This window comes from Crotalus tigris, unplaced genomic scaffold, assembly GCF_016545835.1.
Source record: "Crotalus tigris isolate CLP2741 ecotype Arizona unplaced genomic scaffold, ASM1654583v1 scf7180000018432.44079421565:4894166, whole genome shotgun sequence".
Taxonomy (NCBI): Eukaryota; Metazoa; Chordata; class Lepidosauria; order Squamata; family Viperidae; genus Crotalus; species Crotalus tigris.
Genome location: NW_024096999.1, coordinates 141,517 through 165,105, shown reverse-complemented (window position 1 = coordinate 165,105; position 23,589 = coordinate 141,517). Strand labels below are relative to the sequence as shown.

General features: G+C 38.6%; 1 protein-coding gene across 1 annotated transcript in view; it reads left to right on the top strand.

Annotated features, from left to right (window-relative positions):
* Positions 1–23,589, top strand: part of LOC120312097 (FH1/FH2 domain-containing protein 3-like) — an 85,584-nt gene that overhangs the window by 15,054 nt on the left and 46,941 nt on the right. The window contains exons 4-5 of the mRNA XM_039352357.1: positions 11,413–11,436; positions 18,770–18,938. Of these exons, the coding sequence (XP_039208291.1) occupies positions 11,413–11,436; positions 18,770–18,938 (193 nt within the window). The remainder of the gene's footprint in view (positions 1–11,412; positions 11,437–18,769; positions 18,939–23,589) is intronic.

Below are 23,589 nucleotides of genomic sequence, written 5' to 3'. Positions count from 1 at the left end.
ATTTATTTATCAATTTCTTCTCTCTTTCTTTTTTTCAGTTTATAAGCCAGCCATCTTCCCAGTTTATTTGCATTTTCGAAAAAGTTTTGTTTTGCCCTTTTCATTTGTTGAGCCAATTCCTCTGGCTCTATTAAGTTTAGTTTATGTTTCATTGTCTCCATTTGTCTTTTCACAGCTTTCTTTTGTGGATATATTTGTAATTCTAACTCCAGTTTCTTAAATTCTTCCCTTAATATTGTACATTGTTTATTTTATTTATTTATTTATTTATGAGACTTATATACCGCTTTAAGTGCAAGCACTCTCTAAGCGGTGTACACCAGTAAGCAATGTATATATATATTTACATTGCCCCCAACAATCTGGGTCCTCATTTTACCTACCCCGGAAGGATGGAAGGCTGAGTCAACCTTGAGCCGGTGAGATTTGAACCGCTGACCTGCTGAACACAGTCAGCTAAAGTGGCCTGCAGTAGTACACTCTAACTGCTGCGCCACCTCAGCTCTTGTACATTGTTGTTGCTTTTCTTTGTTCTTTTTAGCAATATATGTTATAGCTAATCCTCTGAAATATGTTTTGGCTGAATCCCATACGTTCTAGATCAGTAGTGTCAAACTCAATTTCATTGAGGGCCGCATTAGCATTGCGGTTGCCCTCGGGGGGCCTGGTGGGTGTGGCCAGGGTGGGTGCCACTTACTGGGTGAGCATGGATAGAATGGGCATGGCTAGCTCTACATTGTTCGCATCAAGGGTGCCTGTGGGGGCCTGGGACAGATCTGAGGGTCTCTGGCGGAAGGGGGTGGGACCGGGGCAAGTGCCAAGGCATGGTCCATTTCTTCATTCCTCACAAAGGGTGACACCTCCCCAACATGCACCCAGGGAATGGGGCCGATATGGCAGGGGCTGGTTCCTCGCTGTTTCTAGACGGCCTTGTGGAGCTAAGACTGAATGCGTTTCAGCATAGATGGCCACCACAAAATTGTACATTGGCTTCTGGCCGGCCTGGTCCAGAGCCAAGGCAGCGGGGGCCGTTCCCTCACTGTTTCCAGGATGGCTTCGTGGGCCACATGAAACCACTTTGCGGGTTGCATCCGGCCCCCGGGCCTTGTTTTGACATTTCTGTTCTAGATTGATGTCTCTTCTTTTCTATTTTCTTTTTAAAAAGACTTCTATTTCCTTTATTGCTACTTCTACAAATTGTTTCTCTTTTATCAGGGATTGATTTAATGTCCATCTTAATTTCTTCTTTACTCCTCTCAAAGTCAGCTTTATCAGATTGTAGTCTGCCCAGGTGTTAGATTCTATCTCAATCTCATGTATGTTAGTTCTTAATTCAGGAGACATCCATATCATATCAATTCTGGACCAAGATTTGTGTCTATTCAAATAGAATATGTACTGGGTCTTTTGGGGGCTTATTTCTCTCCAAGTATCCTGTACGCAGATTTTTTCTATCATTCTGAAGAATGCCTTAGGGAGTATCTTTCTTCCTTTTTTTCCTATTTTACTCCTTCTATAATCAAATTTTCTATCCTCAGTTGCACTAAAATCTCCTATTAGGCAAATGTTTTGATATTCCATTTCCAATATTTTCCTGTGTAGTTTTTGATAGAATTCATTTTGTTTATTATTTGATGCATATATTTCTACCATCAATATCTGTTTTTGATTGATCATTATTTCTACCATTAAAATTCTTCCTTCTTCATCTGAGTAGACCTGTTTGGAATCCAGTGTCTCTTTAATGTATAAAGCTACTCCTCTTTTCTTTTGATGTGCTGCTGTAAAATAGAGTTTCCCAATTTTCGGACATTACAGGAATTTATAATGTTGTTTTTTTATATGTGTTTCTTGCTGGCAAATTATATCCATTTTTAATTTTCGTAATCCTGTGAAGATTTTTCCCCTTTTTGATGGGGAGTTCAATCCATTTATATTCATTGAAAGAATTTCACTTTCCTTCTCCATCTTATTTACTTATATTTAGGTTTTATTCTCCTAGTGGTCCTTTTCTGTCTGTTGTCTTGCTACTCCCTTTCCTTCTTTTTTAAACAAGTTTTATTAATTTTCCAATTTTACAAAAGTCCAAGTATTAAGGAAGCAACATGGTGATTGGGTAATCCATAATCCAATAACAAGCTCTTTCATACATATGTCAGGTTACATCATCAAAAATATCCTCTCTATTTCCCTTGATTATTATATCACATTCAAATTAATACATTGCTAGTTATAACTCAATCAGTTAAGACATTTAGTAATATATTTTAACTTATACACATCCATGTCCTGTTTTTAAATTTTACCTAATTTCAGTTACAGTATTCCAGTTAGCTTAATATCCATAGTGTTTAGATTTTGGGTAGCCCAAAATTTCCTTAGTTCATTACAAAATAGTTGTCATACCTAAAATACACTTATTATTTACTCGAATAAATTCTTACTTTATTTCACAAACATATTCTATTTCTCATCCTAGTACCTCATCACTTATTAATAAAATAACCTTTATCATCTCAATCCAACTTCTATATTATAATTCAAAACTATTATTCTAGTGACTATTTTTTTATTTCCCTTTTAAATCTAAATCCTGAATATTAAATCAGTATCTTTTAAAATCTCCTTAGCCCATTAAATGAGATTTTAAGCTCTTCCATTACAGGTCACATAAAAAAATCCCATTTTTTAAAGTCTAACTAGCTTTCTTTTGTGCCAAGCAGGTTTCCATAGCAGTGCCTTTAAATCCTCAGGTGGATCTCCCTTCATTCCTACAAATGTCATTTGAATCAAGGGAGACCATCCAATTATCATTTTCTCAAGGGAGCTGGCCCCTTCATAATCATTAGATTGTTGGCCTAATAATTCAAATCTCCATATTTGGCTTAGTATATTTGTTGTTAGTTCAGTCTGGTTTTCTTCTTCCGGATTCAGCTGATTTAAGTAAAAAGTCATGTTCAGTGTTGCAATTGTTGTTTGATTGTCTAAGTTCTCTTCAGTTTCTGTTGCTTTTTGAATTGCAGATTTTTTAGTTAGGATCAAGGTTTGGTTCTCAGGGTTCTCAGTAGGTTGTAGCTAGTATTCTTTAGAGTCCATTTTGATGTTAATTTCTTCCTTTTCTGTTGCATTTTGGATTGTAAGTTCATCAGTTGAAATCTGGGCTGCTTTTTGTAACTTTAAGGAATTCAGTCTAGAATTCATTAGCTCAGTAGCCTCAAGGATTTTTTCAAGTATAAATTTGTTGTTAAGTTATGGGTAGCATTCCTCCATTTATGGTATTTACAGATAGTCCTTTAGTGGAGGCTGTTTTTGATAAAAGTCAGTAAATGTCTACCTCCACTATAAAGAATTGTTTTCACCACCCAGCTGCTTCAAATTCTTATCTTTTTTGATAGTGCCAGGGACAAATCTTAGTCTCACAGGTCTCCCAGTCAAAAGGAATTTTACTTGCTATACCATATTTTGCCACAAGATGTCCCTGGTAGCATGTAAACTCTTTTTCCAAACTCAAGTTAGGCTTTTATCCAGTTTAAAAAAGAATATTTTTTTCCAATTTAGCAGATAGATAAGGTAATAGGTCCCCGTAAAAATAGGAACCTTTTGGGACCCCAAATATCCAGAAGGTGCAATTCCAATTGTTTAGTTGTTTAGTTTAGTTGTTTTTTTCTTTTTTCCAAAGCTTTATATTCTCAGGGTAGGCAGAAGCCGCCAAGTTAAGAGGGGGGAAGAAATTTCCAAAAGCTTTTACAGGGAGATAGTTGGGATGCAAGAAAGGTAAGGCAAGGTCTCACCCAATTCCTCCACAGTGCTTTCATTGTGCTTGGTAGTGCTTTTGGCTTTTGGCTGGTATGGCTTAGTGATTGGCCATGTTAATGGCCGATCTTTTCTTTGTCGGTGCAAAGGAGCTGCCTCGGATCAAACAGAATGGCTGCCGCCCTTCCGCGATCTGTCGAGGGTCCTCCTCACAGTGATCGCCCCTCCAGGGCGACTTTTGACCCTTTTCAGGGTCTTCCAACAAAGGAAAACTGGACGGCGGAGAGAGCGCTCTCCCCACACGTCCGCCGGCGCAGCAATCGCAAACCGGAAGCCTCCACTCCCTCTCCTTCTTAATCTGTATTTTCTTTTTCTTCTTCGCTTTGTATCTCTGCCTCTTCTATTTCTAGCTCTTTCTGTTTTTTATATTCCCTGTCAGTTTGCATTTCTTGTGTTTTTTCTTCAAAGAAGATTGCGTGTCTCTCATAAAATTCTGTTGCATTAAAGATGGAGTCCAATCTATATGTTTTGGAGTTCCAGTTAATTAGGATCCCCTTCAGGACCAGCCATCGGAAATTCACTCCTTTTTCATTTAGTTTTGTAATCAGGAATTGGTATTGTTTTCGCTTATCCTCCTGCGGATTTCTTTTTTTCTATATATCAGTGGTTCATTCCTCACTCTTTTCAGTATTTCATCCCTTATTGTTTTTTTCACAAATCTTACACGCACCTCCCTGGGCACTCTGTGTCTCCTTGTGTAGTTTGAGTTGATTCTATATATTTGGTCTATTTCTCCTTCCATCTCATTTTTTTCTATTTCCAGTGCTTCAGCCAACATATTAGTGATTGGTTCTGTTAGATCTTCCTCCTTGTCTTCAAGTATATTCTGTAGTCTTAAGAAGTGTGAAGCTTTCTCCATCTCCACTACTGCAGCTGTATCTTCCAAGTTTTTATTTGCCTATGCTAATCTTTGATTTTCTTCTTTTATTTCCTCCATCTTTTTCTCCGTTTCCTATGATTTATCTTCCATTTTCTTGATTCTTTGTTCATTCTTTGTAATCATTTGTTGGAAATTTTCTAGCTGTGAATTTATATTGAAGACCTGCTCATTTATCTTATCCAAGCTGTTTCTTGTCTCATCATGGTTTCTTCTTATATCTTCTTTGTGTGAAGCAATTACTTCGTGAATTAACTGTAATATTGTCTGTGTTTCCTTTTGGAAATCATTAGCTTTTTCTTGTTGGAGCATTGTTTCAATAGAAACCCCAGATGAGGGTGCAGGATTTTTAACAGTTTTAGCAAGGTTTGGGGCACTCATTTTTGTTTTTATTCCCACCCTCCAGTTACTCTGTCATCAATCTGCTATGTTCCCCGGAAACTATCCTTATCCAAAAGAACAAATCATATATTCAATACATCACTACACAGTTTAAATTTAACATCATATTATATAGTTCTTATAATCCTGTGAGTTCCGAGATATATGCCACAAAAATAAAAGCTTTGTAATCCAACTCTGTCAGTACCAAATCTGGAGAAGAGATTGGAAAGTCTGCTACAGCCCTTGTGGCCAAAATCCAAAAATTGTAGATCAACCTATGTTTATAATTCAAGTTGGCTGGCAGGCCTTAAACCAATCAGTAAATCCCACCAGGCCAAAGGTAGCAAAAAACATATTATCTTTTGTCTCTGGATGCTTCTTAAAGTCCTAAATCAATTGATGTTTGTAATCCAAGGTAATTGATAGGCTTTAGTGCTGTCAATAACAAAAAGCTCTGTTTTTCTCTATCTTCAGCTGTTTGTTACAGTTCTAAAAGTTTCCAAGGTCACCAGATAGGCTGATTATTTATGTCTGGGCTCTGTGCCAAGTTTAGCCCAGACATAAGCTTTAAGGTTTTATCTCCTTTCCACCACTAGATGTCACTTTCTCCCAACTAATTTGTAGTATCCATCCTCCAACACCCAAATCAAAAGTTATTCATTAGTTATTCTCACCCAGTTGTTTTCTCAAGCATAACTTAGTGATTCTCAAGATTGTTCAAATTTACCAAAACAATGTCTTTATATTAATTCTGATTCAACATTTTATATCAGTGGTTCTCAACCTTTCTAATGCCGTGAGCCCATAATACAGTTCCCCATGTTGTAGTGACCCCCAACCACTTATACATCACCGGGTGCCAGGGGCGTGGCCAAAGAAAAGGGGAAAAAATGGCGGACAGCCTTGTTTGGCGACCCCCGTGAAATGGTTGTTCGACCCCAAATGGGGTCCCGACCCACAGGTTGAGAACCACTGTTCTATATGCTCCATTCCAGTCCCCCTGAAAGTTTTTACTGCTGCTTTCGTTTCTCTGGTGGGGTGGGGTGGAAGTCCCCTTCCTCCAATCACTTCTGGGAAGTTCTTGCCTTTTGGGAATCTATCCATTCCAAGGAATACGTTTGTAAGGTAGTAGAGAGAAAGAGAATAATCTCACCCAGTTCTAAAACATGGTGCTGCTAATTGGCACTGATCCGCGCCTTTCCTGATTGTCAGTAGCTTTTGGACAGATCACATAAATGTGGTCTATCTTTCTCCTGTCAGTTTGGAGGGGTTTCATCACCATCTGCCCGTGATCGACAAAGATCCCCTCTATCGCCGCCTCTCCAGGGTGACCTTCGGTCCCTTAGGACCCCCTGGCAGGATAAAATCAGTTGTGGGAACCGGAAGCACTTTCTCTCGCCTGTTCAGTCATGACATCAACCGGAAGTCTTCTAAAGATATCCAATCTTTTAACCATACTGAACAACAGGTATCATAATAAGCAAGCCAAGACCTCCACTTTCTTTAGCATCTTACAGAATCTTACATTTATGTCTTGGTTTTTTTATTTTGCCAAATAAATTTGGATATATCTTTCTGCCACTATTTAAAAGAAGAATCTTTAATCAATACTCTGGAAAAGAAATAATATTAATAATAATAATAATGAGCCGAGGTGGCGCAGCAGTTAGAGTGCAGTACTGCAGGCCACTTTAGCTGACTGTGTTCAGCAGGTCAGCGGTTCAAATCTCACCGGCTCAAGGTTGACTCAGCCTTCCATCCTTCTGGGGTAGGTAAAATGAGGACCCAGATTGTTGGGGGCAATGTAAATATATGTATACATTGCTTACTGGTGTACACCGCTTAGAGAGTGCTTGCACTTAAAGCGGTATATAAGTCTCATAAATAAATAAATAAATAAATATTCTAGGAATATTCTTGTAAAATTCTTCCCATTAATGACAAATCTAATTTTCCACATCTGTGTGAATCCAATTTTATCTCATTTCACGTTTTAACATATTTTTATATAACTTAGAATTTTCATTAGTAAGCATCATTCCCAAATTCTTTACCTTTTTCACAATTTTAATTCCTGCTTTAATTTCCAATTTTCTTTCATCTTCCTCATTCACTTAATTTGTCAGTATTATCATCTTGCATTTATTTATTTTCAACCTGCCATTTCTCTAAATATTTTAAACTTCCTCTTAACATATTCAGTATTCTTAGTGGGTCTTGCAAAATTGAAATCAAATTATCCACAAAAGCACAGAGTTTATACTTTGATTTGTAACTTTTACTCGGTTGTTCTTATCTAATATTCCTGCTTAGCAATTCCGACATTAAGATAAATAATAAAAGGAGATAGAGGACACCCGTCTTCTTCCTTTCTGGATTTCACATGATTTTGTCAGATCTCCACTCACCATAATCTGAGCCTTTTGGGGTATATTAATGGATTTCAATCCATATAAGAAACTAAGTCCAAAGCCCATCCTTTTACTTACTTTAAACATAAAGTCCCAGTTCAATTGTCAAAAGCTTTCTTTGCATCTCAGAAAATTAATGAAACTTGTTTGTCACTACATTGTTGTAGATGTTCATTTTTATAGAAGATTTCTTTCACATTATCCTTTAATTGTAGAAAACCATACTTTTCTTCGTATGTGTAATCTTGTAACATGTTTTTAGGTCTTTCAGCTAAAGTGAATGTAAACAATTTATAACCATTATTAAGAAGAGAAATTGATCTGTAGTTCTTTGCAATTTAGTTCTGTCCCTCCTTGGGTATCAAAGAAATACAGATTTCTTTCCATGAATCAGGCATAGAATTTCCTTTTAAAATAGAATTCATTAAGTTCTTCATCAGAAGAAGTAGTTGATCTTCAAACGTTTGTAAATCCACTCAATAAGCCATCAAGGCCCGGTGCTTTACCCATCTTAGCTCTTTTAATTGCTTTTATTATTTCAAAAGACTATTCGTAATTTTCTTCTAATTTTCCAATAGCTTTGAGGTCAGTATACAGTACAATCATCAATTCATTCTAGTGCAACTTCATGTCTCTTATATAGATTAGTATAATAATTCCAAAAGAATCTTTGAATATTTTTATTATCCTGAAGTTTAATTATTGTCTTGTTTTTTTCCTGTTTCTTAATTTATGTGCTAACCATCTCCCTAATTTATTTGCATATTCAAACTATTGTTGTTTTGTATATTTCAATTTCTTTTCAATATCTGAAATGGTCAACAAAGAAATTTATTGTTGCCATAATTTAACTGATAGACCATATTACAATATTCTGATGATTTTTGAAGTTCTTTTTCCTTGATTTTAATTTCATGTAGCACTTTTAAATTTTTCCATCCATTTTTCTTCTTAATCAATGTATTATATTATATAAAATAGCCTGGTACCTTGGTAGTCAGCTGGCTGGTTGGCTCTTCTTCCTCTCTCCCTCTGCTCTTCTTCCTCCCTGGCTGCTGGGCTCTCTTTCCACAGTTTCTTCTCCGTCCCCTTCTCTTTCTCTGTTGTCTTTCTTTCCCTCTCTTGCCAAAACCATCTTCTTTTATATCCTCTCCTCTCTCCCCCCTCCTCCTTTTCAGTGCACCTCCAGCTGATTACTCTCCTCAAGGTTGCACTTTCCCCCCTGTTGTCATTTTCCCCTCTCTTTCCTGCCAAAACCTCCTCCTTTTATATCATCTCCTCTCACCCCCTCTCCTCCTTTTCTCTTCAGTGCACTTCCAGCTGATTCCTCTCAAGGCTGGACTTCTCCATCTCTCTTTCTCCATCCCCTTCCCTTTCCCCCATTCTTTTTTTCCCCCTTTCCTACTGAAACCTCCTTTTATATCATTTCCTCTCTCCCTCCCTCCTCCTTTTGTCTTTGGTGCACCTCCAGCTACACGCTGCTTCCAGAAGCACCAATTAGCTGGAGACTGATGCTGTCCTGGGGCTTCTGCCGAGTCCAGCTTTCTCTCCCTCAGGCTTCTGTGGTGTTGCCACTGCTTCAACTCATTCCCCTTCCCCGCTACACTTGTCTAGGATGGTCGCATACTATCTGCCAGGTGCCAAAGTACCACCCGTGGTACACGTACCACTGGTTGAAAAGCCCTGTTCTAGTATAACCTGCTCAGGCAGGAAACTCTATACTATTTCAGACAAATGGTTGTCTAAACTCTTCTTAAAAACTTTCAGTGTTGGAGCATTCACAACTTCTGAAGGCAAGTTGTTCCACTGATTAATAGTTCTAACTGGCAAGAAATTTCTCCTTAGTTCTAGGTTGCTTCTCTCCTTGATTAGTTTTCATCCATTGCTTCTTGTTCTGCCTTCAGGTGCTTTGGAGAATAGTTTGACTCTCTGTTCTTTGTCTCAACCCATGAGATATTGGAACACTGCTATCATGTCACCCTTAGTCCTTCTTTTCATTAAACTAGACATACCTAATTCCAGCAACCGTTCCTTATATGTTTTAGCCTCCAGTCCCCTAATCATCTTTAATGCTCTTCTCTGCACTCTTTCTAGCATCTCAACATCTTTTTTATATTGTGGTGACCAAAACTGGATGCAGTATTCCAAGTGTGGCCTTACCAAGGCATTATAAAGTGGTATTAACACTTCACGTGATCTTAATTCTATTCCTCTGTTAATGCAGCTTAGGACTGTGTTGGCTTTTTTGGTAGCTGCAGCACACTGCTGGCTCATATTTAAGTAATTGTCCACTAGGACTCCGAGATCCCTCTCACAGTTACAACTATTGAGCCAGGTACCACCTATACTATACCTGTGCATTTGGTTTTTCTTGCCTAAATGTACAACCTTACAAGAATGCAGAATAAACCCATCTGGTCATGTTTCCTATCTTGACTACAAGGAAGACTGACATCAATTTTGTAAATAGGGAAGTACAAATCTCCAGCCATATCTTTTACAGCTTGAGAAACTAAAAAGGGTCTTCTCTTAGATTCTTTTTCTACCTGTTATTTAGCTGGGGCCTATGCCCTCTCTATCCCTGGATAGCATTTTTGACTCCGTTTCAAAGCTTTTTCACTCCCCCCAAGCCCCAATTTTGCTTGCCTTTAGGAATGCTGTTAAGATCCAGCTTTTCAACTGGAATTACAGGCCAATTGAATGGCCCTTTTAGTTAGTTTTATTATAGTGTTTGGTCACAATTTTATATTCTATATTTAATACTGAAGTTTATGTATTGTGATGTTTTATTATTCTTTTTCAGTTTACAGGAATTAGGTAGCATATACCGTATATGCCAGCGTATTAGGCGACCCAGCGTATAAGACGACCCCTGTCTTTATCGCCGGGTTGCCTTCCTAGAACGTCGTCTTATACGCCGGAAACTATCAGTATTTCCGGCATATAAGACGACTCGGCATATAAGACGATCCCCGTCTTTGGCGCCGAGTTTAGCGCTTCCGGAAGTCGTCTTATACGCCGGCATATACAGTAAATCTAGGAAATAAATAAAAATAACATAAACATTGATAAAGGACAAGAGGTAATGGAGGGAAGCTTATCAAAAAGAGGTCCAGCCTAGAATTAAGAAAAAATTTCCTGACAGAACAATTAACCAGTGGAACAGCTTGCCTCCAGAAGTTGTTGGTGCTCCACCTCTGAAGGTTGTCAAGAAAAGACTGGACAGCCATTTGGAATAATATAGGATCTCCTCCTTGAACAGGAGACTGGACTAGAAGACCTTGAAAGTTCCTTCCAATTCTGCTGTTTTATTATTCTCAGATGACTGTTGAAGTTTACAGAAACCAAAAATACTTTATAAGTGTGACAATATTAATGTTTAATTAAAATCCCGAATTTAGATTAGAAATTCTTATTTTATGTCCATTTTCAATCAAGAACAGTTTCTTGATGATTCAGGACAATTGTTTTACTCACAATTTAACTCATAGACTTGTTAAGAAATGCTGTTTCCCATTTCGTTTTTCCAGAAAAAAGGTTTCCAGAAAAACTGAGAATGGTTGTTGGCCTCGGTAATAATGAAGGTTGAAGGAAAGAAAATAACTAATAGAATGGAGGGGAGAAAATTAATTGATCTTATTAAGTCTTTTTGCATCTATAGAATATGCTGGAAAATGTGATGTTAAATTGCAGAAAAGGCTTCAGTGTAATTTATTATTGGAACAACATTCCCACAATATAAAGTTTGGGGGTTTTATTTTTCTGTGACATCATGAAAGATGCACATTAATACTTGATTTTTATATCACATGTTTTATTCTATAATACAAAAGCAGCATCATAATTACTTTTGATGGCTGATGTTGTCGTTATACCTTACCTAATGCTGCTTTCTATCCTCTGTTCTATTCCTTGTTCCACTGATAGACAGATGAAGAAGATGACATTGAGGTATGATTCTGAGAAAAAGCATGTTCTGTTCAAATCTGATTGCTGTGAGAATTACTGATAACAAAGGTAGCTCTGTGGGAATGCTTCATTATCATGCTTTGTGGCTGCAATTCTTATATCTGCAGTTCTGTATTTTCTTAACTGGGAATAAGTTCTTTTGAATTTGATGAGATTTATTTCTGAGTAGGAATTCACAGGATTGTACTAAAAGACTACAATGTACCTAATGCTTGATACAGGTAGTCCTTAACTTACAAACTATTCATTTAGTGATTATTCAAAGTTGTAATGTCACTGAAAAAATGTTTTTTTCACATTTATGTCTATTCCAACATTCCCATATTGATATCATCAAAATTTGGTGCCCAAATTTGGGCACCTGGTATATATTCGCTTAATGACCGCATGATTCACTAACAAACTGCAGTGATTCACTTAACAACTATGGCAAAAAGGTCATAAAATGGGGCAAAATTCATTTAACAACTATCTTGCTTAGCAATGGAAATTTTGAGTTCAGTTGTGATCACAACTTGAGAACTATCTATATGGCACTTTTTCTATCAACATGATGACTGTAATTGGTTATCTGAAAAAGCATAGTAGGTCTGTGCATATAGATTTAGATATAGATATCAGATATAGATTTCTGCCCATTTGCCACAAGGATTGCCAATCCTAAATTTCACATTGTATTATAGAAATTGTGACCATCAAATACTGTGTAAGTAGTCCGCATTTAGCCACTGCAATCCATTCTGGTGACATGCTTGCTAAGTAGCTTGGTTGCTAAATGGATTGCAGGACTGAGAGAACTGCTGTGAAAATCACTGGTTGCCACCATATCGTTTGGATAAATTTCTCGTGTATAGTGATGCCAGGGATATTCTTATTATTGGGTATTGAAATTTGAGTGCAAGTGCTTTAATCAGAATATGATTTATTATTATTTATTCCTATTGTATTTGCAAATGTTGACTAACTAAGGTAGTTGTAAACAAGGACTGGTTATATTATTGGAAGAAAAGAATTGTTATGGCAATTCCAGAAGACAAACTGAAGTAGAAAAATAAGCAATACCAAATAGCAGTTATCTTTTCCCCTCTTCATGTCATATTTGTCACGGGAGGTGGTTAGAAGGGAGACATCCAGTAAAGAATACAACAAAATAAGCAATTTTATACAATTTAAACACAAACACCAGAAGAAAGAAATGGAGACAAAAATATATTTTACTGGAGATTTTTAACATTGTGAGGGAATTCATCAGGTTGTAGAGCTTTTACTTGCATTATTTAGTGTTTCATCTTTGCTTGCTTTCACTCAGCTTCTGCTGGATATAAGTACTTATACAGGATCTCTGCATTATGTGGAAATACATCATTTAATCATTTCCACTTGAATAAGAATAGAAATGACTTGAGATGACTTTGCTTTGGTAGCTCTGAATGAGTCATTTTTCTGAGCATGTAGTCTGCCTATTTAGGATCAGAAAACTGAGGCAGACTTTTCCAAAGGTGAACTATTCTTAATGTCATACTTTATAGAAAAGCTGGTAATCCATTATGTTTTAATATACTGTATGTTGCAATATGAAAACTTTGTAATTAACAAATGTTTTTCTAACATTGCTATGTAACAGTATTGATTTTTTTAAAAAAAGCTAATTTCACTTACCACCTATAAAATGTTAATTTGAATGTGATATTTGAAAGATTTTTTGAAGATCTTTATAAATAGTAGAATAAATGTTAGTTTTTTTTCTTAGATATATTTCAGATTATTTCCATATCTTATAGGAATTTGTTATGTTTTAAATTTGCAATTAATATTGCAAATAATCTCTAAATAATGTTCACATTTATACTTGAATCATTTAATTCTTTCAAATGTGATAATAGTTTTACCATAATACTAGCAAAAATAATTAAAATATATTACAATAATATTTATTAGATATTTATTCTGACTGTTTTTTATAGTTTGCTTACTATTCCAAAATATTTTCTAATTCAGATTAGCCTAGCTTGCAAATGGGGAAGAACTGACTGCTGAAATTATGAAAGTAATGTAATAGTGGTGAAAGTAGAGTTCTTCATAATCTTGGAATAATAATAAAAATTATATTCAAGAAAGAGGTAGTAAAAATTCCAAATAGGGTTTGGAGGGTTAATTTATTTAGAGCAAATAGAATTATAAATGGTAGATGCATATGACAGAGGTCCAAACCCAGTAGCATTGAGTCTTCACCACCTAATGACCACTTCATAAGATCAGTCTGGACTATCATTCTATAGAATGACACTAACTAGAGATGATAGATATTGTCATTTTTTACTGTGAGTGCACTGGCACACATTAAAAATGAAATTCTGTTGCCCGTTCTCAAAAGAATATATAACACACATATACACATATATACATACACATGATATATACATACACACACACACACACACACACACACACACACACACACACATATCGTGAGTTATATATATAACTCACGATCACCAGGAGAAATAGGAAAAAATTTAATAAAACCGTCGGGAGCTTCCGACATCATCAGGGTTATAGCCAGTTAACAGAAATGCCTTAAATAAGGTTAACTAACGTTTGTGCCCAGCTCCTAGACCGCATCATCAGCCCCAGCCAGTTAGATTGTTTTCTAGTCGTTTCTTTGATGTCTGCACCCAGCTCTTTTCTATCCCTCCTTTGAACATTCTTACTGGATCCTAGGTTTGTTAAAAACTAGAATACAATCTAACCAGCTGGGGCTGATGACGCAGTCTAGGAGCCAGGCACAAACATTAGTTAACCTTATTTAAGGCATTTCTGTTAACTGGCTATAACCCTGACGATGTCGGAAACTCCTGACAAAAGCTCGGTTTTATTAAATTTTTTCCTATTTCTCCTGGTGATTGTGAGTTATTTATTTTATGATATGAACATACCCAGGAGTCACATTTTTACGGATATTTCTAATCATACACACACACACACACGCACACACACACACACACACACAAACATTACTACAATCAATATATGAAAAAACCATGGCAACAATTTGCCTTAATGATCTTAAAGTAGAAATCAACATAGAACAAGGTGTACGACAAGGCGATACAAGCCTGCCTTGAAGAAGTATTTCACAAACTAGACTGGGCAAAAGATGGAGTAAAAATCAATGGCGCCTATTTAAATCACTTAAGTTTTACAGTTGATGTTCTCATCTCACAAGATCCAGAACAACTATAAAGACACATACAAGAGCTGCACAAAGCAGAACTATTTGGCTTAAATCTGAAAAAGAGCCAGATTACATTTAATAAATTCATCAGTGAAAGAAAAATTTTGTATCTGGAGAAGAGCTAGACATAGTAGACCATCACATATATCTTGACCAATGAATCTCATGGAAGGTGATACAAAAAAGAAATTGAAGAGTGTGTTAAATGTAGTTGGCAGGCATTTGGCAAGATAAGCATAATTTTCAGGAACAATCTCCCCCAGGCAACTGAACTTTCTTGGTTTTTTTTCTTGAAAATATTTTGCTTTTCATCTAAGAAGAATGGAAGAAGCAATTTGGTCAGTAAGCAAAATAAAGCAGGACAAATGCTGGCAGGAGGTTAGCTACAACAATGTATCAGCTTCTCAAAGCATTTCATAATGATGGATGTCAGTGCAACTGACAGTAATCACTGAGGCCTGTAATTGTGGACTTTTTTGGCACCAGCAAAATGATGGCCGTCTTAAAACACGATGGGACCACTGCCTGCTGCAATGAGAGATTGAAAATATCTATAAGAACACAAGCCAGCTCATCAGCACATTCCCTAAGAACCTGCTCAAGGAGATTATCGGGGCTAGCTGCCATCTGAATATTAACTTTCTGCAGTGTTTCCCGGATAGAAGTGACATCAAAGCTAAGCACTTGCTCATCAGGATGGGGCACAGCTTTCTTAGCAGGATTGCCTCAAATCTTCCAAAAAATGTATTCAGTGTCATCCTTGCATCTCAATGGAGCCACCTTATAATTCATAATTGCCTGGATTCCTTGCCACATGCGTCTGCTGATTGTTGGGTCCTGAAAAAAGTTCTGAACTTTCTGGCTTGCTTTGCACCTTTTACGGCACTTTTCAAATTAGCTCTGGCTGTTCTAAGTGCCAGCATATCGCAGGATTTAAAAGCCACATTCCGTACCTTCAGCATCTTGCAGACCTCATAAATCAGCCACAGTTTTTCATTCACCCTCCCAACAATGCTTTTAAGGACACAGACATCCTCAGTGCACTTTTGGATATATGCAGACACCATGGTGGCATACTCCTCAACATTTATATGTTGGTTGTCAGATGCTGCTTCTTTAAACAAGCCCCAATCTGTGCACTCAAAGCAGTCTTGTAATGCTTCTATCGCTCCCTTAATCCAAACCCTCACTGCTTTACTGTAGGTTTCACTCTAACTAATAAAAATTTATATGCTGGAATAAGCAGCACTGAGATGATCAGGGGGGCCCAGGTGAGAGTGGGGATAGCTTTGAATGCATTCCTGATGTTGGAATAAGCAAGATCCAGTGTATTGTTCCCTCTGGTTGCAAAGTCCACATATTGATGGAAATGGGGAAAAGTAGCTTTCAAATCAACTTGATTAAAGTCCCCCACTACAATAAATGCACCCCCTGAGTAAGTACTTTATAAGTCACTGATGGTATGATAGAGAACATTCAGGGCCTCTTCTCTGTTTTTATCAAGGGAATATACACAGCTGTGATAATGATAACAGAAAATTCTCTAGGCAGATAGAAGAGTCTGCATTTAATGGTCAAAAGCTCCACATCAGGTGAGCATAGACTTAAAACCACCTTGGCATTATTACACCATCTGTCATTTATATAAAAACAGACACCCTTTCCCCAGGATTTGCCACTAAGAGTAAAACTCCAGTCCAGCCGAAATGTTGAAAATCCCATCAAGCTAACAGCATTATCTGGAACAGAGGGCTTTAACTAAATATATGGTTCAATGGTTCCGAGATCACATCTGCCAGCTCCTTGAGATCTCTGGGATGTAATCCATCAGGTCCCAGTGATTTGAACTCATCTAGAGTGGAAAGGTGTTCTCTTACCTTTTCTTATTTTAATTTCTATTCCTAGTCTATCTTTTATGTTTATGTTTTTGATAGGTTAGGCTATATTATCTTTTTACATGAACACAGATGCAAAAAACTTCCTTGCCATTTTCTCTCATTAATGGATTGTTGTTTCCTTAACCTTTTTCTTGTTTTTTATATGTTGAAAAAAGCTTTTTTATTATTAGGAGTCTTTGTGGTATTCAAGGCTGACTCAGCCTTCCATCCTTCCAAGGTCGGTAAAATGAGAACCCAGATTGTTGGGAGCAATATGCTGACTCTGTAAATTGCCTAAAGAGGACTCTAAAGCACTGCAAAGTGGTATATAAGTCTAAGTGCTATTGCTATTATTGTTTTTGACATTTATTGCAAGTGTTACTTCTTGCTGAGCCTCAGCATTCATCTTTACAACTTTGGGCTATTTGTTGGTATTCTGCCTTGGTTATGTGTCCCTCTTTCCATTTTTTATTAACCATGCTGGCTTCTTCTTGAATTTTTTCTTTTTCAGTGATATTGAGCTGAACTGGGCTTTTATAATCATATTTTTCAGTTTCCCAAGCTTCTTGAGTTATTTTCCCCTTTAAGATTTTCATTCACAGGATTCTTCCAAAACTTCCAAGTTTGTTAAGGCACTGATTTGATTACTTATGTTCTATTGTTTGTGTTTCCATTATACTGAATTCCAATATGACATGATCACTCTCCCGCCAAGTTTCGGCAACTTTAACCCCCTCTATCACTTCTTCTCTGTTAGTAAGAATTAGGTCCAGTATAGCTGTCACTCTAGTTCCTTCCTGTACTTTTGGATGGCAAAATTGTTTGATCTCCCACTTGATGTAGAGTTTGTCTCCCATTTGATGTCAGAGTAGTTTAAGTCCCCCATTATTACTGTGTGTGTTTCCTACATACATTTGTTAACTGGTTAGCTAAAAAGTCCATCCCTAGTGAGGTCTTACATATAATGCAACTCCATCTCCTCTTTTGTTAGGTCTGTTTCTTTTGAACAGTTTGTAGCCTTCTCTCAGTACATTCCAGTCATGTGTTTCATCCCACCAAGTTTCAGTAGTGACAACTGTATCATACTTGCCCAGTACTTCAAGTTCACCTTGTTTGTTCCCCAAACTTTGAGTGTTTGTGTATAGGCATTTCAGTCCTTTATGGCTGACCCTGGGTATACTTCCTGTATCTCCTATTCTATATCTAAGTTTTCCTTCCTTTCCATCACTCCCTATCTCATTATTTGAAAAAAAAATACTTTTCTATTTATAGTCTCTGAATGAAAATGTAGATAAAAGATTTGATGTTTTAACAATCGTCATAACTCAACTCAAGGATGATATTCAGATATAGCTAACAGCAGCTAAATCACACTTGCAATTGGGTGAATTAGAAGTCAATTTGTTGTTGACAGAATTGAAGGAGAAGGAAGGAAAATTGCAAGCTTGTTGAAGAAGGCTGAAAAGGGCATGAATTTAAAAGGCTTAGAGACAGAAGTATGGATCAGTGGTGAACTGGAGTTTTTTTTAAAAAACTGATGAAAATTGTGGAGTCATCATATTCAGTCAGAACACAACTGAAGAGATATTTTGGTTCAATTTGCACAAAAAAACTTCTGAATGTTGTGGAGATACCCACAACAGAGAACTAGGACTTGCAATTATTGGGAAAGATCCCAATTATAATTTTAAGGAAAAGCTTTATTATTAAGAATCAGTTGAAGATATTTGAACCTGGACAGATTAGAGATAATGACTGCAGTTTTTATGGTAATTTAAAAGCCCATTGTGGAATTTCTGCCTGTGGAATACAATATTAGATCGTCAATAGAGTTTAGTATTGGCTTTACCTGTTAACGGGTTGTTGTTTTTACAGTAAATAGATGGTAAGTCAATTTAGTTAGGCAAAAAGAGCTGTTTATAAATTATAGACCTGTTTTTAAGAGAGGAAATTATTATTGTTGGGGATGTGCATTTTGTACACTTTTTGTCTTGTTTAGTTTTTGCTTTGTTATTGTTTCCCTTTTTTCTGTTAAAGTTTGTATTTTAAGAAATACAATTAAAAAATTATATAAAAAAGAAGAAATTATATTTCTAGAAATGCAGCATGAATAAAATCTACCAAGGATTGGCCTTTTTCATTACCAAACTAGAATTGAAGAATTAAATCTAAAAATGATTAATTTCTTTTCCTTTTTTCACAGTCTGGAAAATTCTCTAGTACATTTCCAACACCTCACAATCAACTGCAAGAGTATCAGGATACTGAAAATGCTGTAGAACATGAGAACATGAAAGCTGTTCTGAAGACGTCATCTCCAACTGGAGAGAACATTGCATTAGGAATACGCACTCGATCCAGGGCCAATCAAGGTGAACAGTTTGGATTTATGTGAGGAATTGTGATTCACTATGTTTTTATTATTGTTGTTTGTTGCACAATCAGATGTTTAGAGTGGATTTGGCATTTCTATTCACCTATCAATTCCTTCCCAAGGACCTGAATAGGCAGATGTAGTTACTTGATGGTGTTACAGATATTATTGCAGGATATCAGCTGTTCTGGATATAAGCCTTTTTGCAGCTGATGATTGATGTTCAAGAAATGCTCCAATTGTTTTTGGATTGTAATCAAGGTGCCTATCTTAGTATTGGTACTATCTTTGTTTTGCTTTCTTTTCCCATAGTCATTCTATTTCTATTTGCAATTCTTTGTATTTTGTGATTTTCTCTAGTTCTTTCTCTTCTCTTCTACTGTCTCCAGGCACTGCCACATCCACTAAGCAGACTTTTTTCTCTTTCTTATTGATTAGACATGTCAAACACAAGGCCCAGGGGCCGGATGCGTCCCGCAAAGTGGTTACATGTGGCCCGCGAAGCCATCCTGGAAATAGTGAGGGAATGGCCCCCGCTGCCTTGGCCCTGGCCGGCCAGGAAGGAGCCAATGTACAATTTTGTGGTGGCCATCTATGTGAAACGCATTCAGTCTTAGTTCCACAAGGCCATCTGGAATGGTTTAGGTTCCACTCATTTTTTTGTCTGCTTGTGCGTTGTAGGCTGCTCTGGCTTTATTTAGGGCTTTGCAAATGACTGGCCGGGTATTTTTCAACTGGTCAATTCATTCCTTCAACAAGGGAATAGTGGGAAAATTGGCTGGCAGCTCGGACATGAGATTTGTCTTGCTTGATGGCCACTCTGAAAGGAGAAAGGCAATGCTAGTGTGTATAGCATTGTTGTAAGTAACCTCTGAGAAAGGCAGGAGGTCGGTCCAGTTATCTTGTTCATAGTTAACGAAGTATCTCAGATACTGTTCTAGAACCGAGTTTGTTCGTTCTGTCTCCCCATTCATTTGAGGATGATGACTAGAACTCAAGCCCTGATCTGTCCCCCAAAGGTCCAGAAAGGCTCTCCAGAACTTTGAAGTGAATTGGACCCCCTATGTAAAATTATTCAATGTGTGGCCCCAATGCAATTGATATATGTGATGAAGGAACAGCTTTGCCAGGGTTTTTGCCATGGGAATCTTTTGACATGGGATGAAGTGGACCTGTTTTGAAAACAGGTCAGTCACTACCCAGATTACTGTATTTCCCACATTTTCTGGCAGCTCTACAATAAAATCCATAGAAATCTCTCTCCAAGGTGCTGAAGAATCAGCCACCAGTTGCAGGAAGCCCTGGGTTTTCCCTTGCTTCCGCTTGGCTGCTCCACAGATGGGGCAGCTGGCCACATAACTTTCAATATTCTCTTTAGGGATGGCCACCAAAACTCTCTCTTTAAAGGGTTTTTATGAATCCGAAGTGCCCCACCAGTTTCGAATCATGAAAATTTTGCATAGTCTTTATTGTCTCACTGGCGGGGACTTACAACTTCTATCCAGGCTAGACCCTCTCACATGGAGCAGAAGTTCTTATGGTTCAGAAACCACTCATCTTTTTCCAGGGCATGTTTGAAAGCGAGGTTGGTGGTGTTGCCTAGTGGCTGGGTTTTTCTTGTTTGTGCTCTCATCACTGGAACAGCTATCTGTTTTGCTGGAAGCAAGGGTTTGACCATTTCTTTTTTGGCACTATAATATTGGGGCAGTCTCGACAAATGTCAGCTAGAAAGTTCTCACCCACCCACCCACCCCCCGGTAGGTAGTGGAGGGTAAAATTGAAGTGCTGAAAATGCTGGGTCCACTGTGCTTGTTTGGGGGACAGCTTCCTCAAGGGCCTCTAGATTTTTATGATCAGTCCAAACTTGGAAAGGGATCTTGCTCCCTGCTAGGAAGTGCTGCCAAGTGAGGAGGGCCCACCTAATTGCATAGGCTTCCTTCTCCCACACAGCCCAATGTTTCTTTGTTTCTGTCAATTTTTTTCGATGTGTAAGCACAAGGTTGCAATTGGCCCTGGTCATTTTCTTGAAGCAATACCGTTCCCATGGCCACATCACTGGCACTTGCCTGAATCACTAAAGGCTTTTCTGGGTCTACTGTCTCAACACCAGCTCAGCAGAAAAAAGTCTCTTTAGTTTTTCAAATACTGCTTGGCGTTCTGTGGTGCATTTCAGTTTGTCCACGCCCTTCATCTTTAGTAAATTGGTGATGGGAAGAGCGATTTGTACAAAGGAGGGGATGAATTGCCTGTAAAAGTTTGCAAAGCTGAGGAAGCTTTGTAGGTGCTTCCTGGTGTAGGGAGATGCCCAATCCAATACAGCCCGCACCTTCTCTGGGTCCATTTCTACCCCCTTGTGGGAGATATGGTAGCCTAAGTAGTCAATTTTTTCTTCGTAGAACTCATATTTCAAGAGTTTAACATACAGTTTAGCAGCCCAGAGTTTGTTCAGGACTGCTCCAGCCAAATTCATATGTTCGGCTTTTGTCTCCAACATAAATTAATATGTCATCAAGGTACACCAAGACCCCCTTGTATAGGTGCTCACTTCGTTCATCAGCTGCATAAAAACAGCTGGAGCCTCTTGCAGTCCAAACGGGAGCACTTTGAATTGAAAGCAGCCTAGGGGGCAGTTAAAAGTCTTCTATTCATCCCCCTCCTTAAGCCTAACTTGGTAATATGCCTCACACAAGTCCAGTTTAGAGAATATTTTCCCTTTTGAAAGATGGGCTAGCATATCTTTCATGAATGGCAGGGGATACGGGTTTTCCATGCACACTGTGTTCAGAGCTCCATAATTCGTGCACAGATGAAGAGACCCATCTTTGTTCTCTTGGAACAGAATTGGGGTGGCCACCCTGGGTCTAGCCAGTTGTCTGAACCTCCGGGCTAAATTCTATGAATTTGTGCAGTTCCTCTAGCTCGCCTGGGGTCATCAAGTACAACTTTGGCTTCAGCAATTAGGCCCCTGGGACTGTCTCAATGGCACAGTCTGTGGATTAGTGGGGGAGAGCTCATCCAAGCCCTTCTCACTAAATATATCAGCTAGATTGTGGTATTCTCATGGTATGCCCTGCAGCAATTCACCCTTTGAAGCAGCCCCCACCTCTCGGCACCTTGCTTGCTTTGCAGCTGCCACCACATGGGCTTTGCTCTTTCTTTGGGAACTTTAGAAGCCTCTTACTCCAATCCACTCATGGATTCCATTTCTTTAGTCAGGTCAACCCTAGGACCAGGGACCATTCCATCCCAGGCACCACAATAAAAGTCAAAGTCTCGGAGTGCCTGCCCATGGTTAGATCCAGAGGTTTGGTGGCAAAAGTGACTGGGATGCCCCTGGCAACTGACCCATCTAGTTGGAAAAATGCGATTGGGTTCTTTAACTTCCTCAGGCAGATCCCCAATGTTCTTAAGGTTGAGCTTATTAAGCAACTGGTGCACCCCAAATCTAGTAGAGCCTTTAGGGCCATTTTTTTTCCCAAGCTTGGGATTAACAATTCTATGGGCATGGTTACTGGCATGATCAGCCCACATACCAGGGGGTTGTCATCATAATTGCTGTCAGAAGCTCTCGGGTCTTCTTCCAATAGGGTTGGAGTTCCCTCTCCTATTTTGGAGGGGAATGGAACTCCACAACCTCAGCGCTCTTTAGAGCTGCATCTTTGGCATGCAGCAAGGGCATCCCCTGTTTCTCTGCTGGCAGTCGATCCCCTTTCTTTGCCAGGATCTTCATCCTGCATTTAGCTGCCCTGTGGCCCTCTTTGCCACATTTGAAGAAGGCAGTTGAGTGTGACAGCATTGTCGGAGGTTTGGCCATCTACCCTCTTCTCTTGAGTAGAGATCACCTCCACACCCTGCCTAATCAGTACTGGTTTAGTGCTTGGTTGATCTCTGCCTCTTTGGCTAGAATGCACCAGTCATGGAAGCGATCCAGGGCTCCTCTGGCAATGCAGGTATTGTACATGTCATCGTTCAAATCATCTTTGAAGCAGCTCACCAGGAGGTTGCAGGCTAGGTCCCGGAACTCTTCAGTGAATTTGGTTACTGGGTGACGGCCCTATCTTATCATTTTGATGTGGTCTCCAGCTTTCCGGTCAGCTAGGAGGTCCTTGAACTTCCATCTCAGTGCTGTCATAAAACAATTGAAATTCCAGAGCTTCGGGGCATTGGCATTGTGGAGGATCACCATCCAGCAGGCCACAGCTTCCTCTAGGGCTAGGATGACCACTCTCACCTTGGCCCCTTCCGTGGGGATGTCTCGCCCATATTACAGCATATAGATGAAGACGTAGGCGAGGAAGAACCTCAATTGCTGAGGGTATCCAGCAAATTTGATGCCAAGGGAGGGGGTGCCTTTTTATCCTGAAGATCTGCCCTCCCACCAGCCTTGCAGGCATTTGTGTCCCCCCGGTTCCTCCAGGAAGGGTTGGCTGGCATGGCAATCTCATTCTTGGCCAATTTGGCGGTCCCTGCAGCTGTCTCAGGAAGGGGGGACCCCCCCTTTGCAGGTCTTCTCCACACACTTCTCGTTGCCCTTCTTGTGTTTTTCACTCACCTTTTCCAGGTGGGCTGTGGTTCCTCACATTTTTAGATTTTGGAATGCTTCCATCAGGAAGCATATGGCTTGCTTCATGTGATGGTCGACATGGTCT